The sequence below is a fragment of the Alosa pseudoharengus genome, unplaced genomic scaffold, assembly GCF_046254945.1.
Source record: "Alosa pseudoharengus isolate Yale_2024_CS ecotype anadromous, Long Island Sound unplaced genomic scaffold, YU_APseudo_1.1 YU_APseudo_1.1_scf_16, whole genome shotgun sequence".
Classification (NCBI taxonomy): domain Eukaryota; kingdom Metazoa; phylum Chordata; class Actinopteri; order Clupeiformes; family Clupeidae; genus Alosa; species Alosa pseudoharengus.
Genome location: NW_027468630.1, coordinates 9,732,619 through 9,747,618, shown reverse-complemented (window position 1 = coordinate 9,747,618; position 15,000 = coordinate 9,732,619). Strand labels below are relative to the sequence as shown.

The 15,000-nt window shown below is 44.9% G+C and overlaps 1 protein-coding gene across 2 annotated transcripts in view; it reads right to left on the bottom strand.

Annotated features, from left to right (window-relative positions):
- spon1a (spondin 1a) overlaps positions 1-15,000 on the bottom strand; it is a 94,669-nt gene that overhangs the window by 56,992 nt on the left and 22,677 nt on the right. For both annotated transcript variants that reach the window (XM_076288072.1, XM_076288073.1), the window contains exons 5-6: positions 14,762-14,884; positions 9,618-9,766 (exon numbers count right to left, since the gene is read on the bottom strand). In XM_076288072.1, the coding sequence (XP_076144187.1) occupies positions 9,618-9,766; positions 14,762-14,884 (272 nt within the window). The remainder of the gene's footprint in view (positions 1-9,617; positions 9,767-14,761; positions 14,885-15,000) is intronic.

The following is a 15,000-nucleotide window of genomic DNA, read 5'->3' as shown; positions in this document are numbered from 1 at the left end:
AGACATCATCCCACGGAACATGTCTACACAAAGCATATGCCTGACAGGGCTTTCTGACAGAATATCTATCTTATTCTACGCAATTACAAAGAGAAAGTCTGGCATGTCTAACCCGAGGGAAATTACAGCTATCTAATACACACAGAGGGCCAGAACGGAAGACAAGACTCTCCCTAAGCCACTGCGTAGTACAGTATCTTCTATTAGTGAAATGGCCCATACACATGGGAACCCAATGATAAGACAAATGCAAAATCCACACTCTGAAAATGAACATTTTGAAACTTGAAAGTAAATACTGAACTGAACTATGCCCTCTCCCAATTGTCCACTTGTGGATTGACAGAAACCAAACTGGCCATCATTTTAATCCTTGAAGAAAAACACTTTCAAAGGAGCATCAGGGATTGACCATGTGGCACAGAATAGTTCATGCTAGAGAAATGTCCAGTGGTAAAAGCATTTCGTTTGGAAATGGCCAAACGGTCTTTTTTCCCAGCTGCATCATGACTCACAGGATGGAGCGCGCCTGATTCCCACATTTCGAGCAGACTAAGGCTGCGTGAGAACTGCTGGAGCCACTCGCCTCATTCACCGACTCAAACCCTTCCTCTCACACGGCTGTTTGACAAGAGGATTTAGCACACTGCAGACTGCAATCCCCTCTACACCCTGACCCCATTTAAAACACCACTTGTCTTCCTGTTAGCACTTGGTAGAGGCTCTATTAATACGACCCTCCTATTTTTGTGCAAGGTTTGTGTTCAGTAATACATTAGCAAGATCCCTCCTCTCTCGTTCTGTGTGTCTATTAAACAATGAGATCTGTGCTACTGAGAAGCACAGTTTCATTTGGACAATTAAAGAAGCAATGTCATTTTGTAAATGTTGATCTTGCTGATTGAAGTAATGATGTAATTTTTGTTGTTGCTTCACACACTCACAAAAAAAAAACACTAAAACACATTAAAATATGTGATAGATATCTACTACCTCAGCAGATATGTACTACGTTCCGACAAACGATCATTAACCACTAAAATTAAGGATGAGATTGTTTCTGCTTCCCATGCCCCCACACATACCAACTAGTTCATTCAGATAGTCGCCCTTAAAACCCCTGCACACCTTTGACGTTCTCTGATGCTGGGCTTGACGCAAGCAGGGACTTCACAAAAGCCGCATTAAAACTAATGGAGTGTGGAAGGAAGGAGGCTTTGACAAACATCCCAAATTCATTAAGCCCTCATGTTCCCCAGCCGAGTAGGAGAGTAGGTGAGGTGAAGAGGAGGGGGGTGGGGGGGGGGTGGCACTGCCATTATGATCAGTATTATGCCATCCATTAAAGGGGAACAGGGGAAAGTCATTCCCCCATGACGCAGAGATGAACAGACTCATTAGGGTGGTACTCCAGAGAGGAACAGATAAGCTGATGAGAGTAAATAAGTGTAGAACATTTTGAAGGGAGAGGGAGAGAAATGAGGAGTAGAAACTAACAGGCCCATCACAATCTCTCTCCCTTTCCTTCTCTAGTCTCTTTCTCTCTCACTCTCTCTATCCCTCTCTTTCTTTCTCTCTCTCTCTGATACTTACTGATGTTTGTCCTAGAATCTGTTATTTATATGAAGTTGCTTCCAAATCTCCACCATAGACACAGTAAGCAGCGGTTGTAGTGTTTGTATGAGATTAGACTGTTCACTGGCACATTCTTCCATGGGAGTAGCATACATTCTGTTCCAACACACCCCACTCGCACGCTTGTTCGCTGCATCGATGCCAGGAAAGCACACATCTCGTTAAATCACTTTTTTTCCCTCCTCTCTTTTTTGGCACTTAAAATGAATATCCAATCAATACTGCAGCGTTGCTAATGAATGCACTTCTATTGCTCCCCTTTCACTTCATCAATTAAAGGGTTTGGCTGCAGCCTTCGACAGAGCGTGTTAGATGTGCTCCTACCCGTGATCTTTTTTTAGGGGGGAAGAAAAGATAAGATGTTTTTCTTATTTCTCCAAAAGGAAAAATACAAACCGCCAGCTGAATGCTGACTGCTCCTTGTCAAATCTGTCATTCTGTCAGACAAAAACAAGCATTCTTTGCTTGCTTGAGAATCACCGAACAAATGCTTCCCCTTTTTTAAACACATCCAGGTTCCGAGCAGTTTCTGTCTTGTAGATCAAAATCCTTTTTTGAAAGAAACACATCCTTCGGTGTCTGAAGAGATTGTGTGAGTAAGAGTGTGTGTGCTGTAGAATTTATGTTTCAATCAGGAAGCCTGTATGAAGATAAATTGGCACAGAGAACAAGAGGATTGTGGGTAAGGCGGACTGGTGCAGTAACAGCTGTCTTGCCATAGATCACCAAGCAGATGTCACCTACTCTGGTGAAAATCTTGGTATCGCTTGGCATTGAGGCTACACAGAGCAAGGGACAAAATACCTGGTTCTATGTAATGTGTAAAATACCTGGCTCTGTCTCCATCTAATGTGTAAAATACCTGGCTCTGTCGTCTCCCTTAATCACCTGGGATGGTTTCCTATGCTTATGTTCAGTAAAATACCGTTGGGTTTGTAAAGTTTCATACATACACACTGTGTTTTACCAAAGAGTATACGAAGGAAATCACACATGGGTAAGGTTTGCTTTATTGAGTGTCTCATTGAACCTCTGCCACAGGCACAGTGCCATGGCCGCCGTAAATAAAAGTCATTTTTCTGCGTGTTGACGTGTTGTTACTTGTAGTACCACTTTGGCTTTATGAGTCATCATGTGCGCAGAAATTCATTAACGCAACACACACAATTTACCGTCACAACATGGGTGGTGTGAATTACGATGCACTATATGCCTACTACTACTTAATACAATCTTGACTTCCCCATGGGGTGTGCATGTGTGTGTGTGTGTGTGTATGTGTGTGTGTGTGTGTGTGCATGTGTATGTGTGTACATGCACGCATGCAAGAGAGAGAGAGAAATAAAGAGAGAGAGAAAGTGGGAGCAATTAGGTGAAAGAGAAAGAGAGAGAGAAAGAGCAAGAGAAAAAGGATGGAGAGTAAAAACCCATCGACTTCGTGAACCACACTAGCATCCAACAGCCAGCAGCAGGATTATCATTCCGCTGAACGTACCCACCACATCTAAAAAAGAGACACCAAACAACCACATACCGTCTTCTCCGTGGCTCACTTGATTGATTAACTGATTGATTGAATGATTTCATTTTATTTATTTATTTAGATGACTTGTATCCAAAGCGACTTACAAAGACCAATTGCAGGAACAGCACCCCTGGAACAAGTCAGGGTTATAGACCTTGCTCAGGAGTACAACAGCAGAATACAGGATTCAAACACTGCATGCTAACACTTCATGTCCACTGCATGCTAGCGCAGTCCCTCACCCACTACACCAACACCAAGCCCATTCTGTTTAATATGTTGAAAACATGCAGAAACTAGCTTCTCATGCACATTCCTCCAAAGTTAGCAAGGACAACACGATAAAGCTAGAAAGCTTCTTTCCACTGAGGTCCTTAAAGCACTAAGCACTAAGCCCTTCAACAACCACATAAGCCTATTACCAGCCCAGTCCCTGCTTAACAACATGTGCAACCTTTCCACAAAAACATAAATAAATAAATAAAATAAAGTAACAGAGGCACTAAGATCAAAGAACTCAACTCTTCTGCTCTCGACCTCTAAGTGGAATCAAGCTTGCAGCTGTCAAAGAGAGGGAGGCACCAAGACAGTGCGGAGCGTTTAAGGAGAGGAAGTGTTGCTCCTGATCTCACATTTAGTGCTGAGCTCCACATTCAGAGGCCGAGCGACCCTCAGAAGGCTGACACTGACAACAGCAGCGGAGGCACGGTGAGAAAAAAAGAAGGAAATGAAAGGCAACCTACAGCGGAGAGTAGCACGGAGGTGAAGGCAGGACAGGGAGGCTGAGATCCCGCTCCTAAGAGAAGAGTCAAGTGGCCCCTTTCATGAAAATATAATGCTCCTGCTCTCACCTCCGTCTAGCGGCCTCGCTAGTCAGAATGCTCTCGCTGTCAGACACTTTCATCATCTGTTCTCACGCCAACACAGGGATTGTTTACACGTCTGAGAAAATGCAATGTTTGTGTGTGTGTGTGTGTGTGTGTGTGTGTGTGTGTGTGTGTGTATGTGTGTGTGTACGTGTGTGTGTGTGTGTGTGTGTGTGTGTGTGTGTGTGTGTGTGTGTGTGTGTTTGGGGCGGGGGGGTCTCCGTGTGCTGTTTGAGGAAATGGAGTATTTCACAACCCATAGGAGGCTGAGCGGTGGGACTGATCCACGACCGAGCCACGATGTCACCGCAGGGCGGTGCCCATTTGCACGGCCTATTTCATTAGTGCCATGCTGAGCACAGGGCAATGCCGCTCCGCCGACTCAACGCCAGTACCTGCCCAGATCCGCCCCAGTGCCAACAGCCATCTGGGAAGCAGCCGGCTGCACAAATTACGAATCAGGGACGAGGGCGAGGGTGAGGACAGACGGCGATGTGCTTTAGTGGCATTAGGGTGCCCAGATTTCGAGCAGTCCCCCTAAACCAAACAGCAATGATGTTGTCTTTCGAATCGGAAAACTCACAGGAAACATGTGGTCTGGCTAATTCTAATGTGAAGAGGGGCACTATGCTGTTAAAGCCATAAGCACTAAGCATAACTAAGTTTGTAAGCAGTTCCCACATAGTGAGTTAAAACGTACACATATTCAAATAAAATGTCCTCGCTTTCCCGCTGTAAATCAGAGTTGACACACAGAGGCAATCTCAGTGGGTAGCGAACGAGAACCCATTGGTCGAGCGAAAAGCTGAGCCATGTCATATTGTGCTGGGAGGAAGAGGTCGGCTGAAGTCGTCTTGACAATAGTGTCGTATCCGTTTCATACAATCCTCATCCAACGTCTCCCTCTGTATGCTTCCAATGCCTACCATCCCGTCCTATTGTGGTGAAGTCTGTTCCACTGGAGAAATGACTTCTGACAGCAACGCTGTGACGCGAGGCCTCTTTTATCATGTGAAAACACAAAGTAAATAGCACGAGGGCCACCGAAGCACCACAGGCAGCACAGAGGAGCGCGTTGTACAAGAGACACGTGAAACACCACAGAGAGATTTTTTCAAGAATACCAAAGATGAAAATGAAAGGAAGGGGGTGCCCAGCGGACTCCAGCGACGCTCGGCTATTATATTTCCAATTAAATCGCCTACGGGGAGTAAGAGATGAGCTCTGGCTTCGTGAAAACGTATATCAATCCGCCGTGATTGCCACCGTTCTCCATAGGATTTTACAGGCAATGGCAATATGGATATAGGACCCTGTCTGGCTATAAATGAAACCAAATGTGTTAGTTCCCAAGAGATCTTTCATCGAAAGAGCACAGACTGTAAAAGGAGTATGGAGGGGGGTGTGGTAGGAGGAGTGTGTAAACGAAAAGAAAGACAGATGGTGGCACACATCTAAAAAGATGACAAACTGCAATAAAAAAAATATAAAGTCATCATCTGAGGATGGGTGCTGAGGGACAAAATATATATATAAAGAGCTTGTCTGTCCTCCACGCATCCTTGGGTCGACAAATGAAATGGTGAGCTCTCTGAACCCCCATGGCTAACACCTACACTCCTTGTGAATTTCAATTTGAATTTCATCTCTGCTATACCCCCCCAGCACCCTCGCCCCATCCACACACACAAACACACACACACACACACACCTCCACCCCCAGCACCCCCGCCCCATCCACACACACACACACACACACACCTCCACCCCTCGCCTGACTTCTTGTTTTCACGGCGAACACAGTGGGTAAGACAGATTTTTGTTTGTGTCAGCATTTAGCCCTGCCTGGCCATTTTCTTGCTCCAGTGCTCAAATTCATCGTGGTTACTTCACCTTGGGCAGGATTTCGACAAGGTCACCGGCAGGAAGAGAAGAGACGAGACGAGACGAGAGCAGAGCGGAGCAGTGATGGAGTACCGGGTCCCTGTCTCATCCCTCCACATCATCACCGCGGTGACAGAACATGCCCATGGCAAACAACAGCACATGCATCACTCATACATAGTACAACTACATAAAACGCATTACTCATATGGCAACATTCAATTTGTTTTAAAAGTTCTTCTGATACTTCAGCTGAAGTGTGTGGCATTACATATCAATACCTCCTCTAGGTAAAAAAAATGGAGGTAACCTTGAATTTCCTTCCAAAGTGCTGGAGAAAAGACACACCACCCCCACCCCACCCTCCACCCTTCAATCCCACCCCCTGTTGTCCAAGCGTATTAACACAGCCGCATCACTCTGATTTCTGCACTGATTTCTGGGGAAGCTGGTAATTGATGCAGCGCTTTGCTTCAAGCCAAGCAATCAGTGTGACTATTGATCCTTCAGGTGTAAGTAGTGGCATTATCACCGCAGGGATGGGGGGAATGGCTACAGCTACTACTGGCCAAGCCATTCCCTCCATGAATGACAGCCCCCGAGCCAAATGTCATCAGGTCAAGCTGATGAGATCTCAAGCACAATCGCAGCAACAATCTAATGTCATTTTCCTGTATCGGACAAACGCCCGCGGAGGATGGTGATTATGTGGCGCCCCTCCGACACTAACAGAGCCCTTATAGCATAGAGGGAAATCGACCCTTAGCCCTCAGCATCTGTTCTATCTCCCATCAACCCAACACCCCCAGCACACCCCACCCCACCCCCACCACAACCCCACACCCACCATCCTGCTCCCTCACCGTGTATTCTCAAGCCTCCCACTTTGCAAGCCTGCCACAATCACTCAATAAGCAGCCACCCACGGTGATCAACCCCTGTAATCAAAATGCCCCGTCTCAGTGGGGGATGGAGAGGCGGTGAGGAGGACACGCCGGCTGGTCCAGATTGGCGTCTTGCTGGCACACACAGGTCGGGGGGGAATGTGTCTGGGGCATTATTGTAAACGCTCCAGCTGTCAGGCCCCGCCGAGCTGATAAATCTTGTACGCCATCTCGTACGTGCTGAGAGAAGCCCTCTGGATCCGATCCGGCCCCTCTCTGAGCTTTTTTCGCTCTTCCACAGAGCGCCGAGGAAATGAATGGCCGATTACTATCGGCATTAGTCTCGATGACGCCCTACAGTATCTAGAACGTATATCAGTGCCAACGTAATGGCTGACATTCTTGTCAGATTCATGCCTCTTATCTCTTGTGCAAATGTTAATGCTCAGAGGAGGGTGTCTAATAGAGAGAGAGGGAGAGAGAGAGAGAGAGAGAGAGAAAGAAAGAGAGAGAGTTGTGTGTCTGTGTCTGCATGTATGAGTCTCTATGTGTGTGTGTGTGTGTGTGTGTGTGTGTGTGTGTGCGTCCGTGTGTGAGTGTGTGTGTGTGCGTGTGTGTGTGTGTGTGAGAGAGAGAGAGTCTGTGTGTGTGTGTGTGTGTGTGTGTGTGTGTGTGTGTGTGTGTGTGTGTGTGTGTGTGTGTGTGTGAGAGAGAGAGAGAGAGTGTGTGTGTGTGTGTGTGTGTGTGTGTGTGTGTGTGTGTGTGTGTGTGTGTGTGTGTGTGTGTGTGTGTGCGTGTGTGTGTACGTGTGTGTGTGTGTGTGTGTGTGCGTGTGTGTGTGGAAAAGAAAAGGAGTGAGGTGGAGGACAGTGAGAGGAGATAAGCCCAGTCAATGCTCTGGCGCTAAGAGGTTTCCTCTCACGCACACACACGCACATGGCCACTGACGTCTGTAATGTCCTCATTATGTGCCGAGACTCGGGGTCTCCATTACTTTTCAATAAGCACTCCGTGGGAGCATCTGCTCAACAAGCCTACAGCACAAGAACAAGCAGATGATCAGCAGGAGAGGAGAGGAGAGGAGGACATGGGGGAGGAACGACAGATGAAAGAAGGACGGTAGAAAAAGATGTGAGATGAGAAAGGAAGAGAGAAGGACAGAGAGAGAGAGAGAGCTTTGGCTCAAATGTCCTTGTTAGCATAAAATCTGGAAGGACACTCAAATCTGGATTTGCATTCAAATCTGGATTTGCACATTTGTTTGACAGTAATTAAGTCGTGACTGTAAGTTGAAATGCATCACAAGGACACCATCTATTTCACTGTTTCCATACACAGGCAAATGTCCATCGCATTTCTTCACCTCTGCAAAAGAAAAACATCTCCTCTAAAGGAAAAGGATTGTACACACTGTCCACTGACAGAAATCAACGTCTGGACCACATGAAGCCAGCCCAGCACACTGTCGAACTTCTAGCTAGGCTTATCCATCGGCCTCTCCCATGACCACGTAATTACCCAGCTATAGCGTCAAAGTAATATAATGACCACGCAGCGCCTTCCCAACGCAATTTTATCACTCTTCCTCTGTATGGAACCTGCCTATAATTTCCATTATTATTCTTATCGGACTTCTCCAAGGACAAAAGGGATATTGCCTACCCAATTTCCAGGGAGGGATTAGTGTTAAATCAGTAACTGTTTGGAACTGCAGGTGCTGAGCAATGTATTTATTTGAGGATAGAGCGAACCTTGTTAGCATGGGGCTGTAGACATGGCTGACATTAATTCTGAACAGAAAAGCACCGCAATAGGAGACCAAATCCTCTCCTCAAACGTCCATGTCGGCATCCGTGCAGTGTGTTGTGCAACTTGTGCTGCTTATTCCCTCATTTGAGAGAGATGAGTTTGATATGATTGTAACATTATACGTATTCCCTTGTCTGGAAAAGATGAGTTCAGTATTGCATCAGATTATTAAGTATCACTCATTAGCAAGTTTTTTTTACCTTAATTTAACAGCTTTGCAGTCATTTTGATGGTAAACAAACGTGTGATGGGGAGAATCGGACACCTAGCATAGCTGGCAGTGCCCCGCAGGCAGAGAACCAGCCTTGCAATTTGGCTGTCGGCGCCCTGGTGACATTGTGAGACATTAAAGAGGCCCTATGCAACAATTTTAGCAAAAATTACCTTAATTATGAAGGTTGAGAGTCGTTCTGATGGTTCTACAACACTTTTTGGGTCGTTTGGTGGGTGCTTTGTCTCCCCCTAGTGCTTCTCAGCGGAAAAAACGAATATGCAACTTTCTGGTCCCGGACCGAAGAAATCCGGATGTGACTCGGCGGAAGGCCTCGAAAATGTAGTAAGATTGTAGTTTCTAAGAAGACTGCAAAACGGACTCCGACTTGGCTTTGTTGCTGCTGAAATTGTAAGTAGCCTACCCTTGGGTGAACTTCGTTTTTGTAATGTGGTTTGATAGTCTCTTGAACAATGTGTTTGCTCGACCGTTTTATTGTGAGCCCTGTATGTGTTTAGCTTGGTTTCTTGATGGCTAGCTAGCTAGCTAGTGGGGGTTTAGCGTAGCAGTCACTTGCTACCGAAGCTGCAGGGGGAGCTATGTCGTGAAAAATGCGAGCCAAAATCAGGTGAAAACCCAGAAACAGCGAAGGAATAACCAGACTTGCATAGGGCTTCTTTAACTAGTCAGTAGATATGGCTCTTTGGATATTGTCTTCATCTGTTGCGTCATTCGATTCTAAAAGGGTTTGGGTGGATGGATTCTGCATGAGCCTCAGAAGTTGGTCTGTTCCACAAGCCTACCTTTTGGCGGATCTCTTCCTCCATCTTGACAGGCGAGCCCAGTTCTGCGACCTGCTTGACCCCATCACTCGAAAAGCCTCCATACTCCCACAGCACGTAGTTCTTTGAATGGGAGGCTCCAATGAGCGCTGACCAGTGGTTGGCACGCCCTGTGATAATAAAGGACAAGTATTTTCATTATTTTTCTTCAGCAAAGTTTATTACGTAGATGTTTTGGTGTTCAGCTAAACTCTACCAGTTTTGCAAGTGACCCTTCCATGTCTGGATATCTCCACATGAAAAACATAATCTAAAACATTTATGAATGTAATGTAATGTAAGTATGAATGTATGAATGTATGTATGTATGTATGTATGTATGTATGTATGTATGTATGTATGTATGTACTGTATGTATACAATTCAATACAATTAGCTAGAATTCAGCATCCTTGAATCCATACATTCCCAACAGGCTCTTGTTCCAAAGCTGCTTTGCTGTGTCTGCTTTGCCCCTTACGAGAGCCAATTTCCACTTATTTGGATTGGCTGCTGCTGTCTCTCTACATTATCAGTCACTGAGTCTGTCAGATCATTCCCCTGGTCCAGAGCCTTTGGCTGCGGCATCTCTAACACAGACTTTTTTATAGCAGCGGGTCAGGCCAACTTGTTGAGAAGAGACATGATAAGTCAACCTCTGACATAAGGACCCAGGGGCATCCTATGGTTCTCTGTCACAGAAAGAACATCGATGGGAGATGTGTTCCCCAATTACACCCTCTCTGACAGATAATTAGTCTAGGGACAAGTATAACGGACATCCTAACTGCCAGAAAATGGTTCTGGCAAAAGGCATCGCTATGGGTAGTTCCACAATCAGGTTAAGTGCTGTCGTTAAGACATAAAAATTAAACCTTCTTGAAATATTATTTTTTTGTTGTTGTTTAATCTATATTCGTTGAAGGATAAAAAAAGCAACTTCTCATTGACAATAGGCATAATTCCAATTCCAAAATACATTTTGTTTCTTTCTATGAGCACTCAAAAGTTTTAAGACTCTATCTTTTTCGGTCACACAAGCACTATGTTTGAGTAAAGGTCACTGTTAAAAAGCACAATTGTTCAGAACAAAACTCTTCAGCTCCCACTTGGCCCTCCTGGCGTCCTGTTCAAAATCCCTCCAATCTAATTTCCTTTTGCAATTTACACCATTCCTGCGGCGTGACGGACTGTATACACATCTTTAGAGGAAGTGCTTACCCTACAGTTCCTCAGTGAGGTTAATCCCTCACAATCCGTCAGACCTGGGCCTAATCTCTGCACTACTGTCTGATGTTCGAATGCTTATTTTCATATTTTCTGCCCAACTCAGCTCTCTCTCTCTTTCTCTCTCTCTCTCTCTCTCTCTCTCTCTCTCTCTCTCTCTCTCTCTCTCTCTCTCTCTCTCTCTCTCTCTCTCTCTCTCTCTCTCTTTCTTTTGGTCAGTCTCTGGGACTGGTTCTCATACAATTAAAGGATATTTCAATGAGGACTTGAGGACAGGCAACACTTGCTTGTCCTCAAGTTTACTCCTGTTAGGTGAGGTGCACTACATTTTCTATTTGTCTATTTCCATTGTCTATTTCTCTGACCTTTGATAACATTCACACATTGAAAAGAGAAGAAGCTTTTTCAGATGACACAAAACAATCAAAGTTGCAGGTGGGATTTCAAATTGCTGCAGGGCAGAGACACAAAGCGGAGAGCCCTTAGAGCCTGGTGATGAGACATGTGTCCCCATCTCCCCACATTACTCAGCCACCTGATTCAAGTCCAGCATCATTTCAAATGCAGCCTCTTTAACCTTCCCCTGCCTTTGTCTCAAGGTGCCTGAACAGCCAAGGCCCATCTGGCTGCAATGTCCCCATGCAAAAGGGAAAGTGAGGCATACAAAGCAGGGGGGGGGGGGAGGTGGGGACACAAGGGGACGTTGGGGGGGTGGGAGTCAATAAATTCAGGTGAGTGAGGACATAAAAAAACATGTTGCCCTGATTCAGAATAACCTTCATGATGAGAATGTGTGGCACTGACACTTGTTCATTCGGTTGTGTCTGCCGTGTTCTCCTTGTGGCTGAAGGGAGAATGGAGAGTGGACGGATTGTGCTGTAAAAATAGAAAGGTGCGGTGACAGTTCCGTACTATCGGTGTTGTGAAGCGCTCTGTTTTACCAGATCCTGCTACCATGAATGACACAGGAAAGAACTGTTTAATATCTGGCTTAACTATTCAAATTCTGTGTTGGGGCTGCATTCTACTACTTTCAACATGAGTAAACCTGAGGGGCTTTATACCTTTACACATACACTTACAGTATACAATTATTCATTTAACACACACTTTTGTCCAAAGCGACTCATCTAGGTCCAAGAATTGTGCAAATTTAGCAACCGGTATAGTATAAATTTAGGGGACAAATGAATACTACAACGATAAATCCTACTACAGAAGGATGAGAGTGCAGAAGTGTAAGTACTACAGGGAAGTGCAAGACAAGTGTATGTTAGGTGCTATAATACATCCATTCAACTGGCTACTTTTCAGATGTTAACTACACCTGTGAGTTAGCATATGTGTGTTGTTTGGTGTATGGTAGTGTATTTATATCTTTGTAGATATTGTCTGTGTTTGGTGTGTGATAGTGTATTTATATATTTGTAGATATTGTCTGTCTCAAGCTGCATGTGCTCTGTATGTGTCTTTCTAAGAGTTCAAGATGGTGCCCATGCCAACTCTCTCTAAAATCAGTCTCTCTCTCTCTCTCTCTCTCTCTCTCTCTCTCTCTCTCTCCCTGCCTCTTTGCTCTGACTGTTAAGCTCATATATTAGAGAGCTACCTCTATCTCTGGGTTTATCTTACTCTGGGAGTCCATTCTAATCAGTATATTGATCTGTGTTTGCGGGTGCACAACCTCAAGTGGAGAGCGGCAGTAATCCGGCGGCTTAATTCACTGCCAACGAGGCCGTCTCAAGGTTATCCACAAACACCCCGCAAAAGACAAGAGGGCTGGCTAGGAGCAAGCGTAGGCTTCAGACGCCTCGTTCACAGTCATTTTGTGAGGTGCATAGCTGTCAGTAGGTGTCATTTCTTGGTGTCACATTTAGGAAGCAGTTAAATCCTCTTTCACAAACATGTCATTGGAAGGAACTGACACTGAAGATACCCCCAAGGTAAAGTCTAACTCCGACAAAAATGCTCAAAAATGTTTAAACAATTCAGTGGTGAGGTGACTACACCACATGCTGATGTAGCATTTCGAAACTGGGATAATGGCTGGGAGTTTCATCATTAGCTTGTCCTGTGGCAATAGAGGCAATCATTAGGGCACGTAAGTGGGTTGTCAGGGTCATAAGGAGGTGTCATCTGCCTACCACTGAGGCCACGCCAGCAGTGACATGCTAACATTCACCACTGCTGCTATAGAACACGGTTTTAAGTAATAGCAATTTTGAATTGGCCAAGGTTAAAGGTCAAACCAAGAAAGAAACTGTCAATGGCCAGGGGCTGCGTAGGCTGATGCAAAGTTTGTGCAAGAGCACTTCCATGGTAATAGGGAGGTAATATGCGGACACAGATGATTTTTCGACTGAGAAAAGACATTCTAAAGGCCATCAATATAAACGCTAAATCATTTTTCCCAAGCATATACAAGGTATGATGTGAGTTCAGCTTGCTTCCATCTAAGGTACCCATCGACTGAGTAGGAGCTTGCACAAGCAAAATTTAAGCACCGCCATTTAAGCAAAGACAAGCGATTAATCAGCTACTACACAGAAAAGGACGAGTGAATGTGGAGACGTACGGCTGATGGCTGCACTACATTACATTCATCACTGCTATCAGTTACCATTTTATTCTAAACCCAGAACCTCAGTACATTATGAGAAGTGATCTTTCACACTTTGCCTTACGCTCACAGACACTACAAAATCACTGACATAATCAGAAAACAAAATCATTAGGGTTTCTTGTCTCTCTGTTAGCACTGTGTGAAGAGTGTCATTGTCATGCCACAGCCATTAATAAGTGTAGAATGAGTAAAACAAAGGAATTAGACGATAACAGCCAAAACCAACAGTCAGCTTGAAGTAACTCTGCATATCTTTAAGACAATTTTAAGGCTGTTCACTAATGATTGCTTTAAAAAGAGTTATTCAAGGCATAGGTAGTGCCTTTGGCCTCACCCCATGTTATTCTGTTTGTGGCCTATGTTTTGGTAGCTACATGTAATGGCAAATCTGGCATTTGTGAAGAAATCCCATATACAGCATAAGGCCTGACTGAACATCCAGAGCACCAGTGAATCAGTCATGGCCTTAGTCATCAGGGACACGTGGCTGCTATCTCTTGAGGAGGAGACGAAAACGAAATGTACTAGTGGCACACACTGTTCCAGTGGGGTTAGTCATGGCCATGCAGCAGGCAGGCTCTGTGGTTCTCCTTGTGCCATAGTCATCTATGGCATGTTTTGGATGCCTGCAGGCGTCTTTGTTGGTAGCCAAGATTATAGAAGTACCAAAATTCAGCTATTTTGAGTGTGACATTTTGACAATTCATAGTATGAAGTAAATAACAACACCATCAGAACCCAACATTCCTCTTCACGTAGTCATTTATAGCATGCTTCATTGTTACCTTTCTTACTTCTATTTTTAAAACATTGGCTGGTTACCTTAAACTCTGTCACAGTAAATTTAACAACGCTCTATTTGGGTAACAGATGTTTTGTTGTACATGTGAGAATGAGGTTCCGATTTAGTTTTATGAACTACATGGTACATTTACTTTTTCATAGCATGTGTGGCACAATAGACAACAGTTTATTTTGAATGTACCAAGCTTTTAAGTGAGTAGTCTTTAGGGAAAACCACAATCACCAGTCTGCAGTGAAGGAGATGTTTCAGAGATCCAACAGAGAGTGAAATAGCCATCTTAATGGTGTGGACTTTATATAACCTGCACATGAGGTATACGCAGCAAGTTCTAGCCTGAGGTAAGAACACAGAGTGAATGTGTAATGTATAGCAGGTTCCATCCATTGTGATACACGTGCTTATATAAGAGGTGCATGTGCAGCAGTAATAAGACACCTGTTTCTAGGGGTTCATCCAGGTTTGAATGGCACTTACTGGGGTAGTCTTTGGGATGCATCTTCTCAGACCAGTTGCCATAAAATGTCACCCTGTACTTAGCGGTGCCACAGGCACAGCAGTCCAGGAGCGGCTTGTCTGTGGCCTCCCCAAAGAGTGGCTCTGCAGAGGGAGGGAGAGGAGATCAGAAACACAGGAGTGGCTTGTTTACAAGATCACTGGGCACACACACACACACACACGCGCACACACATACACACACACACACACACACACAC